Raw genomic sequence first — 13096 nt, forward strand, 5'->3', positions numbered from 1 at the left:
AATCAATCAGTGCCTGGTATTATGCAGGAGCTGTAACGGGCCAAGCTTGTAAACCCTTGCTCAGCATCAAAGAGGAAAGTTGCGACTGACTATGGAAAATCTCTCGAGAAGAATGAACGTCACCCAGCGTGTAGAGCCGCTTCCGCCCTACTGCGCAAGCGCCACGGCTTGCGGCGATGCTGAACTCTTCCGGCGCGAGTTCGAATGGGCGCGCGGAGCAGTCTGCGCTTGCGCTCGAGATGCGCATGCGCCCGTCCCTGGAGGGGCGCATGCGCTAGAGGTGCGCATGCGCTACAGAGGGCAGCTTCGCCCGGAAGTTAATCCTCGGGTGCCGAGCGCGAACTTGTGAAGATGAAGTAAGATTTCTGCTTTCCTCAGAAAGAGGGAATGGGCTGCCGGGGGTGGCCCACCGGGACTGGGGTGGTAGAGCGGCTGCAGGGCCGAGGGGCGTGAGAGTTTCAGAGGAGACTAGAACTTCTAGTCGCCTAGTTTTGCTCTCTGTGAACTCGAACCGGACCGAACTTACATTCGTTTTCCGCTCTCCGTGTAGCCCTTTAACTAAAGTGAAGCTGATCAACGAGCTGAACGAGCGAGAGGTCCAGCTTGGGGTGGCGGATAACGTGTCCTGGCACTCCGAGTATAAAGACAGCGCCTGGATCTTTCTAGGTGAGCATCGCATCTTTCTGGGAGTCTTTCCTGACTTGCTTCTGATCCTTTCAGCAATCTTGTCCAGTGTTTCTCCTCACACTCATCACCCATCCTTAAGTCCTGCCTGTGAATCCGTTTCCCATCTTTTCTCTCTCATTTTTGTTTGCTTTCCCTGCCAATCAATGCTCCTGTGAGTTACTACTTGCCATTCACAGTGCTAGGTCCTGCCACTTGGTTTCTCAGAAACTGTTATGTCCCTCACGCCCACTCACTATACTGCTAAGGAAACTGAGGCGCAGAGAAGTTAATGGACTTCCGTCACATAGCTAGTAAGTGCAAAGCCAGAACTACAGGATTCTATATAGAATTCACGGTCTTAGACTCTATGCCATATTACTATTAACTGCTGTTTCCCATTCTTCCCACCCCAGAATTAATTTTCCTCCTCTAATTAGCTTCTGCCTTCTGTCTATGGCCATATTACCCTTTCTGTATTAACTTTGAGCCACAACCTGTAATTCTGTAGTTTGACTCTTCAGAGAGGTTATTACACTAGATGTTGTGCTAAGCACTTTATATGCATTGTTTTTTTTAATTCTTGTAACAGTAATCTCAGGATGCAAGTATACTCATATCCTCATTTTCCAGATGAGTAAAACATTTGGAGGGGAAATGATTTCCTATGAAATGCTTAACAGTTGTCTTATGATCCTTATATGTATAAAAGGATGGTTAGTAATGACATTTAAACTGATGTTTGTGTAAGCAGAGTTTTGTGATGAAAACTATCAGGTTCATAGGACTTTGGTTGTGAGGAGGACGGAATGATCAGATTAGTTTGGTCTGCAATGACCTGAGCCTTTCCACTCAGTTAATCACTCTTTTTTTCAGTATATTTCGTACCTTATATATACTTGCGTTATTGCATCAGACTGTTTGCTGTGAGGGGAAACATATATAGCTTATGTTTTGCATCTCCCGGTGCCTAACTCAGTGCATAATACACACTAAATACTTGGTTAGTATTTACTGAACTCTAATGTGGTTTTCTTTTCTAGGAGGGCTTCCTTATGAACTGACTGAAGGGGATATCATCTGTGTGTTCTCACAGTAAGTCCTCTTTCATTTCCTGCCTCCTGTATTGACAGTAGTTTGATTCTTAAATGCAATTCATGGCATCAGAAAACCACATTTAATTCTAGACTCAATGACATCCCTGCATGGGGAAGACTGGAGCTTTGGTTCTAGTCTTGATCAGTCCCAGGATATGGTTCTAAGTACATTCTTATGTGGAAGATCCCAGAAGTTGGATAATTTGGGAGATTGTATTAGGGATTCTGGTCTGTTTCTGTTACTTTTTCACTGAGCCTTGTCAGCCTGGATCTACCCTAAAATAGTCTGGAACTCATAGGAAGATACCACGTTGGCCACCTCCTTGGGCTTCTGAAAACTTGGGTATCCCATGATCACAGGGCCCAGAGGGCCTATGTGGCATTGTGGGATTAGGGCAAAGCCCAGAGAAATTGGGGGGAAAACAGGTTTCTGTGGTAGTTTGCTTTCTTCCTTTCTAGATGAATGTGAAATTAGTGAACCGAGCTATTCTTTTTTACCCAGGGGCTGAAAGTCACAGGCTGATGAGGAACAAAATAAGAGATCTGTTCCTGATGGGAGAGGTTTTTGGCAGCTCATAATGATAGTGCCACCTGATAGAGAGGCTGGACAGTTGACACACAAGCCCAGAGTTAAATAGTGGCTGGGCAATCCATAGGGCCAGAGTGCCTTGGCAGCTTGTAGGAGCAGAGTTCCACTGCCTCTTTTAAAAAGATTTTTAACCAGCATTTATTTTTTAATTAACACTGAGCACATATTTGTGGGGTACAGTGTGATAATTCGGATACATGCCTTTGGGTTTTGTAGCCTTCAGTGGCAGAGAACTATTTTCAGAGGAGTTTGATATCTAGTACAGGCAGAGGACCATAGTAAAAGGAATGGGGGCAAGCAAAAACAGACAGCAAACCCTGGAAGAGGACCTGCCATGGCAGAATAGTTGAGTTATCCCAAGGGCCCTGGTTGAGTGGTTGGGCAGTTTATAGGGAAACAGACCAGGGGAAAGGACTTGGCAACACAAATGAGAAGAAGGTCATGGTAGAAAGTCTGGGCAGTCCACCCAGGCCACTTTGTTCAAATTCTGGGTGCTGGAAAGTTCACAGCAGGTGTAGCCTTTAATTTCCACTCCTTTGTGTTTCTACTGGACCCAAACTCCTATCTTGGAACTGGTTTAGTGTTGCTTGCATTGAGTAGTGATTAGCAATTGTGTGTGTGTGTATGTGTATGTGTACAGTGTGTTCTAATTCTGTATTCTGGCCATATACAATGAAGATTGCCTTTGCCACTGGTAACAAGGGCTTGCACGTACAAGGCTCCAGTTCTATTCCTAGCATCACAAATAAAACAAAACAAAACAAAAAGGAACATTTCGGAAAAAAATGTACAAAGAAGAGCGTAGAATGCCCTTTTTAAATTATTTGTTCTTTTTAGATATACATGATAGTAGAGTGTATTTTGGCATATTATACATACATGGAATATAGCTTATTCTAATTAGGATCCTATTCTTGTGGTTGTACATAATGTGGAGTTACCCTGGTTGTATATTCATATACAGGGATAGGAAAGATATGTCTTAATAATTTTCTTTCCAATTCCCCTCCTGTTCCCTTCTCTTAATTCCCCTCTGTCTAATCCAATGAACTTCCATTCTTCCCCTTTCCACCCTCCCTTGTTGTGGGTTATTGTCCGCATATTAGAAAGAGCATTCTACCTTTGGTTTTTTGGGTCTGGCTTATTTCAAAAGAATCCACTTTTAAGGAAAAACTGTTAAAATTTGACCTGTTTATTATCTTGTTTTTATTAATGTTGGACATTATTTCCAATTGTTTGCTATTATAAATTATATTGCAATATACAGTGTAGTATGTAAATCCTTGTATGCATCCCTAATGATTTCCTTAGTGAAAGAGGAGTGTGATTCAATATACTAACATTTTTAAGATGTTTTATAAACATTGCCAAATTATTCTCTGAAAAGTTTATACCAATTTCTACTCTCATTAGACAGCCCATTTTTCTGGATCCTTTCATAATCCTTTACAATTATCATGTAAAAAAATATTTGCCACATGGTTTCTCATCATTTTACTTTGCCTTTATTTCATCATCAGTGAGGCTAAACATATTTTCATATATTTGCAGCCCATTATTATTTCTTTCTTTGTTTTATTTTTATTTTTTTGTACAAGGGATTGAATGCAGGGTTTAACCACTGAACCTCGTCTCCAGCCCCCCCCCCCCTTTTTTTTAAATTTGGAGATAGTGTCTTGCTAAGTTGCTGAGGCTGGTTTTGAACTTGTGACCCTACTGCATCAGCCTCCTGAGCTGCTTGGATTACAGGCTTGTTCCACCATGCCTGGCAGCCCATTATTATTTCTTTGTAAACTGTTTACTTACATCCTTTGCCAGTTTTTTTCTTGTGTGTTTCTCTTTCTCTTGTTGATGAGAGTCCTTTGTACATTAAGGGTATTAGCCTTTTGTTACCACACTTGTCGTGTATCACTGTGGATTCAATTTTAAAAATATTTCTTTCCTGATGCACAAATTGTCCCAATCTGAGAGTCAGTATGAGTCCTTCAAGCCAGCTCTTTTTAATTTGAAATACTTTCAGGCTTAAAATAAAAACAGCATACTTATATCCCCTTCACTCAGATTCCCAAAGTGTTAGAACTTTATCCACATTAGCTTTATCGTTATTTTGTCTTGTGTATAGATATTATAATTTTTTCTGAAGCATATGAGTCAGTTGCAGACATGATGCCCATTTGTCCTTAAATTCTTCAGTGTATTCTTTCCCCCAAACAAGGACATTCTTTAGTTTAACCTTAGTATGGTGATGAAATTCAAGAAATCTGTATTAATACAGTTTCATCATCTAATCTATAGACTTTATTTGGCTTCACCCCATTGTTCTGATTTCTTTCTTTTTGGTACTGGGGATTGAGCCCAGGGCCTCACACATGGTAGGCAAGCACTCTACCACTGAGCTACATCCCCAGCCCTGTTTTGATAATTTCTTTTAGAGAAAATAAAAAATTCCTTTCTGGTCTTTTACCTGTGATATAGACTATAAATATTTTCACCTAATTTGCCATTTGTCTTTGAAATTTGCTGATGGGTATTTCTTTGCTGAGCAAAGTTATTTTATTTTATACATTCATTCATTTATACATTTAAATTTGCATATGGTAAAATTGACTTTTAAGAAATATATAACCCTCTGAGTTTTAATACATGTATAGATTTGTGTAATCATCCCCACAATTAGAACAGTTCCATCATCCCCAAAACTCCATTGTGCTCACGCTTTAGTATTTTATTTTTCTGTGGCCAAATTCATCAGTCTGTTTTTTATTGCTTCTGAATTTTGAGTCATAATAAGAAAGTATTTCTCCCTACTCACCCATCTGTGTTACTTTCTTGCTCTTTTATGGTTTCAGTTTTGTACATCTCTAATCCATTTAGATGTATTTTGTTGTACAGTGTGAAGTTTGGATCCAGTGGGTGTGTGTGTGTATGTGTGTGTGGTGTTGGGGATGGAACCAAAACCTCATGCATGCTAGACAAGCACTCTATTACTGAGCTATAGCCAAGATCTGGATCTAGTTTTATTCTTTTTCAAATGGATATCCAGTTGTGTTTACCTTATTTACTAAAAAGTCCATGTTTTCCCCAGAAAATCAAATGCCAACCTTATCATAGACATTTTTTGTATACACTTGAGTGTCTTTCTACATTCTGTTCTTTTGGTTTGCCTGTCTTTTCATTGGCCAGAACCACACTAATTATTCACAGAAGATTTTCAGTATGTTTTATATCTGGTAGAGTTACTTGTGCTCATTGTTCTTTCTTTCTTTTTTTTTTAAAGGTTTTCCCATCTATTCTTACATGTTCATTTTTTTCCCACAAGAACTTTAGAATAAATTTATCCAGATGCCCCCCTGCCCTGGGGTGGCATACTTGTATTTTCATTGTTATGACATTAAATTTATGTATTAAGTTGGGGGACAATTTTGGTATCTTTATGATATTGAATCCTCTTGTCCAAGAACAAGGGATATCTTTATATTTGTTCAAAATATGTTTGTGTTTTTCAGGAGTCTTTAAAACCTTTTTTATATGTAGGCTTTGTATGTTGCTTGTTGTTAAGTGTATTTCTAAGTATTTTGGGTTTTTCTGCTATTATAAGTGGGATTTCCCTGCCATTATATCTTCTAATTATTGTTTGTACCTCAGAGGGTAATTGACTTTTAGCTGTATCCTGTTACTTTACTGAGTTGTTACACTGTTTGTTTTCATCATTGTTTATCATTGATTGTTTGGTTTCCTATATATACTATCATATGTAATCTGCAAACAGAGATAGTTTTACTTTTTCTTTTCCACTTCTTGTATCAGTTTTATCTAATTGCATTGATCTGTACTGCTAGATAGCTCCCAGCCTTAACTGCATCACCTCTGGTGTTTTCCATTAAAAAGGTGCTAGAATTTGGACTGAGTTGTATATATGTGGTCGTGTAATTCTTCCATCAGTTCCTGTTTTATTTTTTATTTTATTTTTAATGTTTTTCCTGAACACATTCTTATTTCATTTCCAATAAAGGAAAATATATACATAGCAAAATGCCCAGATCTCAAGCATACAATTTGGTGCACATATCTATTCCCTCAGTATTCTCTGACTTTATTTTTAAATTTATAAAGTTTTAACTTATCTGGAATTTATCATTTTTTTAAGAAGTAAGATAGATTTTTTTTCTATTTAATTAGTTTCTACTTGTATCTTTATTGATGTCCATTGATTTCATTAGGTTTGCTTTCTTCTTTCATTCTTTTTTTAAATGATAAAATTCTTTAAGGTTACACATTTTCCAAAGTATGGCCTTAGCCATGTCCCCTAAATTTTTTATTTTTCTCATTTTTGTTCTTTTCTAAATACTCTGTCACTGATCATTTTTCTTTATTTTATCTTTGTTTCATCTAATTGTTGGCTAGGAGAGTACATTTCAAGTTGTAGTTAGTGGAACATTTTTTCTTTAAAATATTATTTCCAGCTTAATAACATTATCTTTGGAGAATATAGTTCATTCTGATTTTTGGAGTTTATTGAAATTTACTTTGGGACTTAATCTATAGTCAATTTTAATATATATTTCATGAGTGCTTGAAAATAAATTTTAATCTCTTTGTAGGATTCAAATATATATGTCTACTAGTTTGGCAATATTTGTTAGATTTATTGTCATATTATATTTATTTGTGTTTATATCATATAAATTTACATTAATTTCTTTGATCTCATTTATTTCTGTCACTTTGTTATAAACTTGAAAAGTGTTTAAATCTCCCCTTTCTTTGTATTTCTAACCATTTTAATTTCTTAATTGCAGTATAATTTCATTAGTTATACCTGTGCTATATATTAGGACCTTTTTCAACATAAAATAACCCTCTTAAATCCAGTTTAATGTATTTATTTTGGCCTTGAATTTCATGTCTTCACTTTTAATATTTCTACCTTTTTTTGTGGGGGTGTGTGTGGTGTTGGAGATTGGACCCAGGGGCTTGTGCTTGCAAGGCAGGCACTCTACCAACTAAGCTATATCCTCAGCCCCCTCTACCCATTATTTTAAATTGGACATTCCTGCTATATCCTTGTCTAACTTTTTATTTTCAACCTTTTTATGTCATCTTGTTCTAAATGCATCTCCTATATAGACCATATTATTTGAATATTGTTTTGTTATTCAAAGTTTTGCATTTTAAATCAATACTCTCTTACTCTTTTGTAAAATAAACAGATATGGGGAGATTGTTAACATTAATCTTGTGCGAGACAAGAAGACTGGGAAATCCAAAGGGTTCTGTTTCCTCTGCTATGAAGACCAGAGGAGCACAGTTCTGGCTGTTGACAATTTTAATGGGATCAAGGTAAGTGTGCTTATTTAGCAAGATGTGACTGAACTTTTCCTGCATGTAGGGGCTGGACTTCATTCTCCACCTAGTCCCCACAGGTGCAGGGATATACTGATCAGTTGGGTGTGTTATGAGGGCTGTAGAGATACCAGCTAGGAAGTGATTCTAGGAAATAATTCTGTTTTCTCATGGTCCTGCCAGGACTTGTTCTTTTTTCTTGTTAACAAACCAAACCATGGATGTCATGAGCCCTCCTCCCCCAGACTTCTATTTTTCCCCTTTCCCTTCTAGTCCTCCACCCTCATCTCTAGTGTACTAGAGAATGAAGAGACTAGCAAACACTGCTCTTCCATATTGTCATGTGCTATAGGACTTGGGACTTCATCATGGCTTTATGACCTAGGATATAGGCATGTATGTTTGTCGTGAGATACTACTGACATAGCATATCGGGCCCTGAAAATTCTCCATTTAAAATATAATGACAAATTGTACAAAAGTCAGTCAGTCAAAAATTTTAAGGGAGCCAGGAGTCACAGGGAGTTACTGTATCAGGAAAGTTTTCAAAAATGTTTTGAAATGGGAATAGAATAGATGACAGAAGCTTCTCAGGCTTAAAAGATATGAAACTTTCTCTTGTGTTGGAATAATAAGAACCACAATTCAAATTTCAGTTGTCTTTGCCTGTGGAATAAGTGTGTATCTGCTTGAAAATAGAATTTTACATGAAGGATTAATTTTATCATTCTTTACCTGGAGACTTATGGTTCTCAGCCCAATTTTGAGCTGTGTTCCAGTATGGTGTTGGTAGAACAAGGTTGAGTGCTTAAGAAAAAAGAAAGTAACCTTTTATTGGTCAATTTCCTGCCCCCACCCCCAACTGTTGATCTAACTTTGCCTTCTCCTACCTACTGTGTTAAGAAAGCAACTATAGCATTAAGCTAAATTTCAGGAATTCCACCTAGCTATAGTGCCTTGCCTAGTTTATATTTCACCATAGACTGTTATAAGATGGGGGTAATTCTTCGTTTGTGTTTCTAAATTCTCATAGTTATCCCTGACACTTATCTTTGGGGCAGTACTTCCCAGGCTTTTTTTACTTCATGGCACACATATAGCATGAAGATATTTCCATGGCACCCTGTGGTAAGCCATTGAAGCTGCTGGTGCAACTGCCCCAGAGGCTCCGACTGCACCATGCCCTACCTAGCTTCCCCGATCATTGAGTATGTGTATTAATATCTAATACATGTGCCATGACATACCAGTTGAGCAGTTCTGCTTTAGTGGTTTCCCCAGAAACAAAATTAAGAAAAAGGTAATGATATGGTTCAAACCATTCTTCTTCATGGCTTGGATTCAAATAGATTGTTCCACATGAGGGCTGTCTTTGCTGAAGCATTGCATTTCTTGCTTAGATAAAAGGAAGAACTATTCGTGTGGATCACGTGTCTAACTATCGGGCTCCTAAGGACTCAGAAGAAGCGGATGATGTGACCAAAGAAATCCAGGAGAAGGGCTGTGGAGCTGACACCCCCTCATTGAGTTCATCTGAGAGTTCTGAAGATGACAAACCTACAAAAAGGCACAAAAAAGGTGAAGCATTGAGACCCAAAAGAAGATTCTGGGTAGTCTTAGTGTCTGCTTTCCCTAGCATTAATGGATAATCAATAATCAACTCTTAAGTGTGAAGGGGAAGGAGTGATCCTTATTTTTACTGGGAAAGGGGAGGTGTCAGTGGAAGAATAGTGGTATGTAAAGAATTGTGTCTCCCCAAATTGATATGTTGAGTTCCTAACCACCAGTACCTCAGAATGTGACTGTATTTGGAGACATGGTCTTGAAAGAGAATTCAGAGTGAGGATTGCCTTGTACAGGAACTTGACCTGTCAGGGTGACATATGTCCAAACAGGCTTCTTAGGGGTACTTTCCTGAAAGCATAGCCTGTGACTGCTTTCATCCTGCCACAATACATGTTTTCCTGATGCACATTTTCCATCTGTTAGCATTACACTTGTTAACTATTACACCTCGGTTTGCTGTGATGTACTCGGAGAAGAAATGTACATTTTTAGGGAGTTTTTTGTGTTTTACCCTTTTTTTACCGATTGCCTTCCTTCTTGTCTCCAGAGAAAAAGGAAAAAAAGAAAAGAAAGAAAGACAAAGAGAAGACTGACAGGGAGGTAAAGGCAGAGCAGCCATCCTCTTCATCTCTCAAAAGCAAGACAATAAAAGAAAAGGATGACCCTGTCCCTAAGAAGCAGAGCAGTAAGAACTCAGAGAAGGTTCAGAAGTCTGAATCCAGAGAGGGACAGAAGCACTACCCACGTTCCCCTGATGTCAGGACTTCCTGCCATGGTAGAGGAGAGGGCCCAGAGAGGGAACTCAAGAAGGAGAAACTCAAGCATGAGCACAAGCCCTCAAGCAGGAAGGAGGCAAGAGAAGACAAGAATAGGGATAGGGATAGAGGGCGAAGCTCAGACACACATTCTAGCCGGCGCAGTGGGCATTCTGAAAGGTGGAGTCACCGAAGTAGAAGTAGAAGCCATGGGCGTTCTGAAAGGTGGAGTCACCGAAGTAGAAGTAGAAGCCATGGGCGTTCTGAAAGGTGGAGTCACCAAAGTAGAAGTAGGAGCCATGTGTATCCTGAAAGGTGGAGTCACCGAAGTAGAAGTAGGAGCCAAGATAAATCCCGTAGACCCAAAAAGGTCCTACGCTCCCAGGAGCGGGAGACTTCCGATCCCAGTGATCACAGGCGGCACTGAGCCTGTTCCAGCTGCCTGGTTAATTTGAAAATGAACTGTTTTTAAAAAATGTAATCAAATTCAGTTGTGCTGTTAATATTTCCATATATAAAATCTTTGTGACTGAATTCTTTTAATCCCTTGTATAGTAGATTTGTTGAGAAGATTGTAATTTCAACAGCCAGATATCTTGAATTTTTTGGTGCAGTCCATTGTCCCTGGGAATATACTTGATACTTAGAGTATGTGTCCTAAATTTTGGTTCATAAATACGGTCCTTGAACCCATAGACCAATTTGAGGTGAAATTGCCAGAAAGGGAAAATACCAGATAATTCTAGAATTGTATTGATTTTGGTAGGTGTTTAGAACCCAGGATTATAGGACCTTTTCAGTTGGCTGGTGGAACTATATAGAAGTGTGGCTTCATAGGGATTGGTAGGGTTTCTAAAATTAGCCAGTTCCCTCCCTTGCTCTCCCTTGAAAAACACTTTTTAAATACCTTTTTTTGGTTGTTTTGTGGTTGATAAATCTTTCTGCATCTTTTTCCTTATTATTTATTTATTTATTTATTTGTATTGAGGTGAAATTCGCATAACATAAAAAAGTGAACTATTTTAAATACTTCAGTGGCATTTGGTAATTGACAGTGTTGTACAACCACCACCTCTAATTCCAAAATATTTATATCACCCCCAAATGAAACTCTTTACCCATTAAGCAATAACTCTTCATTCTTTTCTTTTCCCAGTCCTTGGCAACTGTCAGTATGTTTTCTATTTCTCTGAATTTACCTCTTTTGGCTATAAAGTGAAATCATACAATAGTGGCCTTTTATGTCTGGCTTCTTTCACCTAGTATGTTTTCATGGTTTGGCCATATCACAGCATGTGGCAGTACTTCTTTTTTTTTTTTTTTTTTTTGAAACGGGTTTGTTTTATCTTGTCTAAGGCTGGTCTCTTAATTCATGGGCTTACGTGATCCTCCCACCTTAGCCTCCCAAGTAACTGGGACTGCAGGTGTGTACTACCATGCCTGGCTCACACTTCATTCCTTTTTATGGCTGCATAATATCCCATTGTACAGATTATAACATTTTGTTTATGGATGGATATTTGAGTTGTTTGTACCTTTTGGCTAGTCACCTCCCTTTTTGTGTTCCAGTTATATTAGGCTTCCTTCTGGGCTTAGTTCACTTTTTCAAGTAGCAATTCTTGTAATGATGGGAACACTCGTCAGCCCTGGTTGTCTTAGCAGTTCTTTCTTATTGTCAGTCTTAGTTTTCTTATTAGTCTAAAATATTTCCTTGGTTGGAACATTCACAGAACCTTTAATGTTTCTGCTCATTTGTTAAAATTCAGTTTCTTTTTTTTTGAAATCCTGAGCTCCTTTTTAGCTTCTTTTCTTTTTAAAAAAATTTTGTTCATTGTTTTTAGATATATATGACAGCAGAGTGTATTTTGACATATTATACATAGATGGAGTACATCCCATTGCAATTAGGATTTCATTCTTGTGGTTGTACATAATGTGGAGTTATACTGGTTGTGTATTCATTTATGAGCAAAGGAAAGATATGTCCAGTTCATTCTACTGTCTTTCCTATTCCCTTACCCCTTCCCTTTTCTTCATTCCCCTTTGTCTAATCGAATGAACTTCTATTCTTCTCCCCTCCCCCCATTGTGGATTAGCATCCACATATCAGAGAGAACATTTAGCCTTTTGTTTTTTTGGGGACTGTCTTATTTCACTTAATATATTCTCCATTTCTGTCCAATTACTGGCAAATGCCACAAAGGCATTCTTTTTTATGACTGAGTAATACTCCATCATGTACATATACCAATTTCTTTTCTATTCATCTGTTGAAAGGCACCTAGGTTGGCTCCACAATCTAGCTATTGTGAATTGAGCTGCTATAAACATTGATGTGGCTGTGTCACTGTAGTATACTGGGGCCCCTTCATTCATGTCACTGTAGTATGCTGATTTTAAGTTCTTTGCATATAAACTGAGGAGTGGGATAACTGGTCATATGGTGGTTCCATTCTAAGTTTTCTAAGGAATCTCCATACTGCTTTCCAGAGTGACTGTACCAATTTGCAACCCCACCAGCAATGTATGAGTTTGTCTTTTTCCCTGCGTCCTTGCCAACATTTATTGTTACTTGTATGTGCCATTCTGAATGGTGTGAGATGGAATCTCATTGTAGTTTTAATTTGCGTTTCTCTAATTGCTAGAGATGTTGAACATTTTTTCATAGGAAACAATCAAGAATGTACAGAGAGAGCTTACAGAATGGGAGAAAATCTTTGCTACCTGCACCTAAGATGGAGCATTAATCTCCAGAATATACAAAGAACTCAAAGAATTTAACACCAAAAAACAAGTAACCCAATCAATAAATTGGCAAAGGAACTGAACAGGCACTTCACAGAAGAAGAAATACAAATGGTCAAAATTGAATTTCTGACCCTGCAAAAGGGAGAACCGGAGCCTTAATATGTACTCGGATTACCTAGTTTGTGAGTTTAGGTCCTTGATTGTATGTGCAGGAGACTTTGGTGGGGCTGAAATTCCCATAAAGAAGAATGGAGAGGGAGTTACAGGAGTCTGGAAAAACTGTCAGACTATGATATTAGGTCTGATGTCTGAAGAAGAGAGTGGAAGATGGGTGT

General features: G+C 38.3%; 1 protein-coding gene across 1 annotated transcript; it reads left to right on the plus strand.

The window, feature by feature from the left end:
• The first annotated feature begins 300 nt into the window (after positions 1–300).
• On the plus strand, positions 301–12046 carry Rbmx2 (RNA binding motif protein X-linked 2). The gene is made up of 6 exons (XM_047536252.1): positions 301–356; positions 551–666; positions 1707–1758; positions 7560–7689; positions 9093–9270; positions 9806–12046. The coding sequence occupies exons 1-6, from the start codon at positions 352–354 to the stop codon at positions 10438–10440; spliced, it is 1116 nt and encodes a 371-aa protein (XP_047392208.1). The 5' UTR covers positions 301–351; the 3' UTR covers positions 10441–12046.
• The last annotated feature ends 1050 nt before the right edge of the window (positions 12047–13096 follow it).

This window comes from Sciurus carolinensis, chromosome X, assembly GCF_902686445.1.
Source record: "Sciurus carolinensis chromosome X, mSciCar1.2, whole genome shotgun sequence".
Classification (NCBI taxonomy): domain Eukaryota; kingdom Metazoa; phylum Chordata; class Mammalia; order Rodentia; family Sciuridae; genus Sciurus; species Sciurus carolinensis.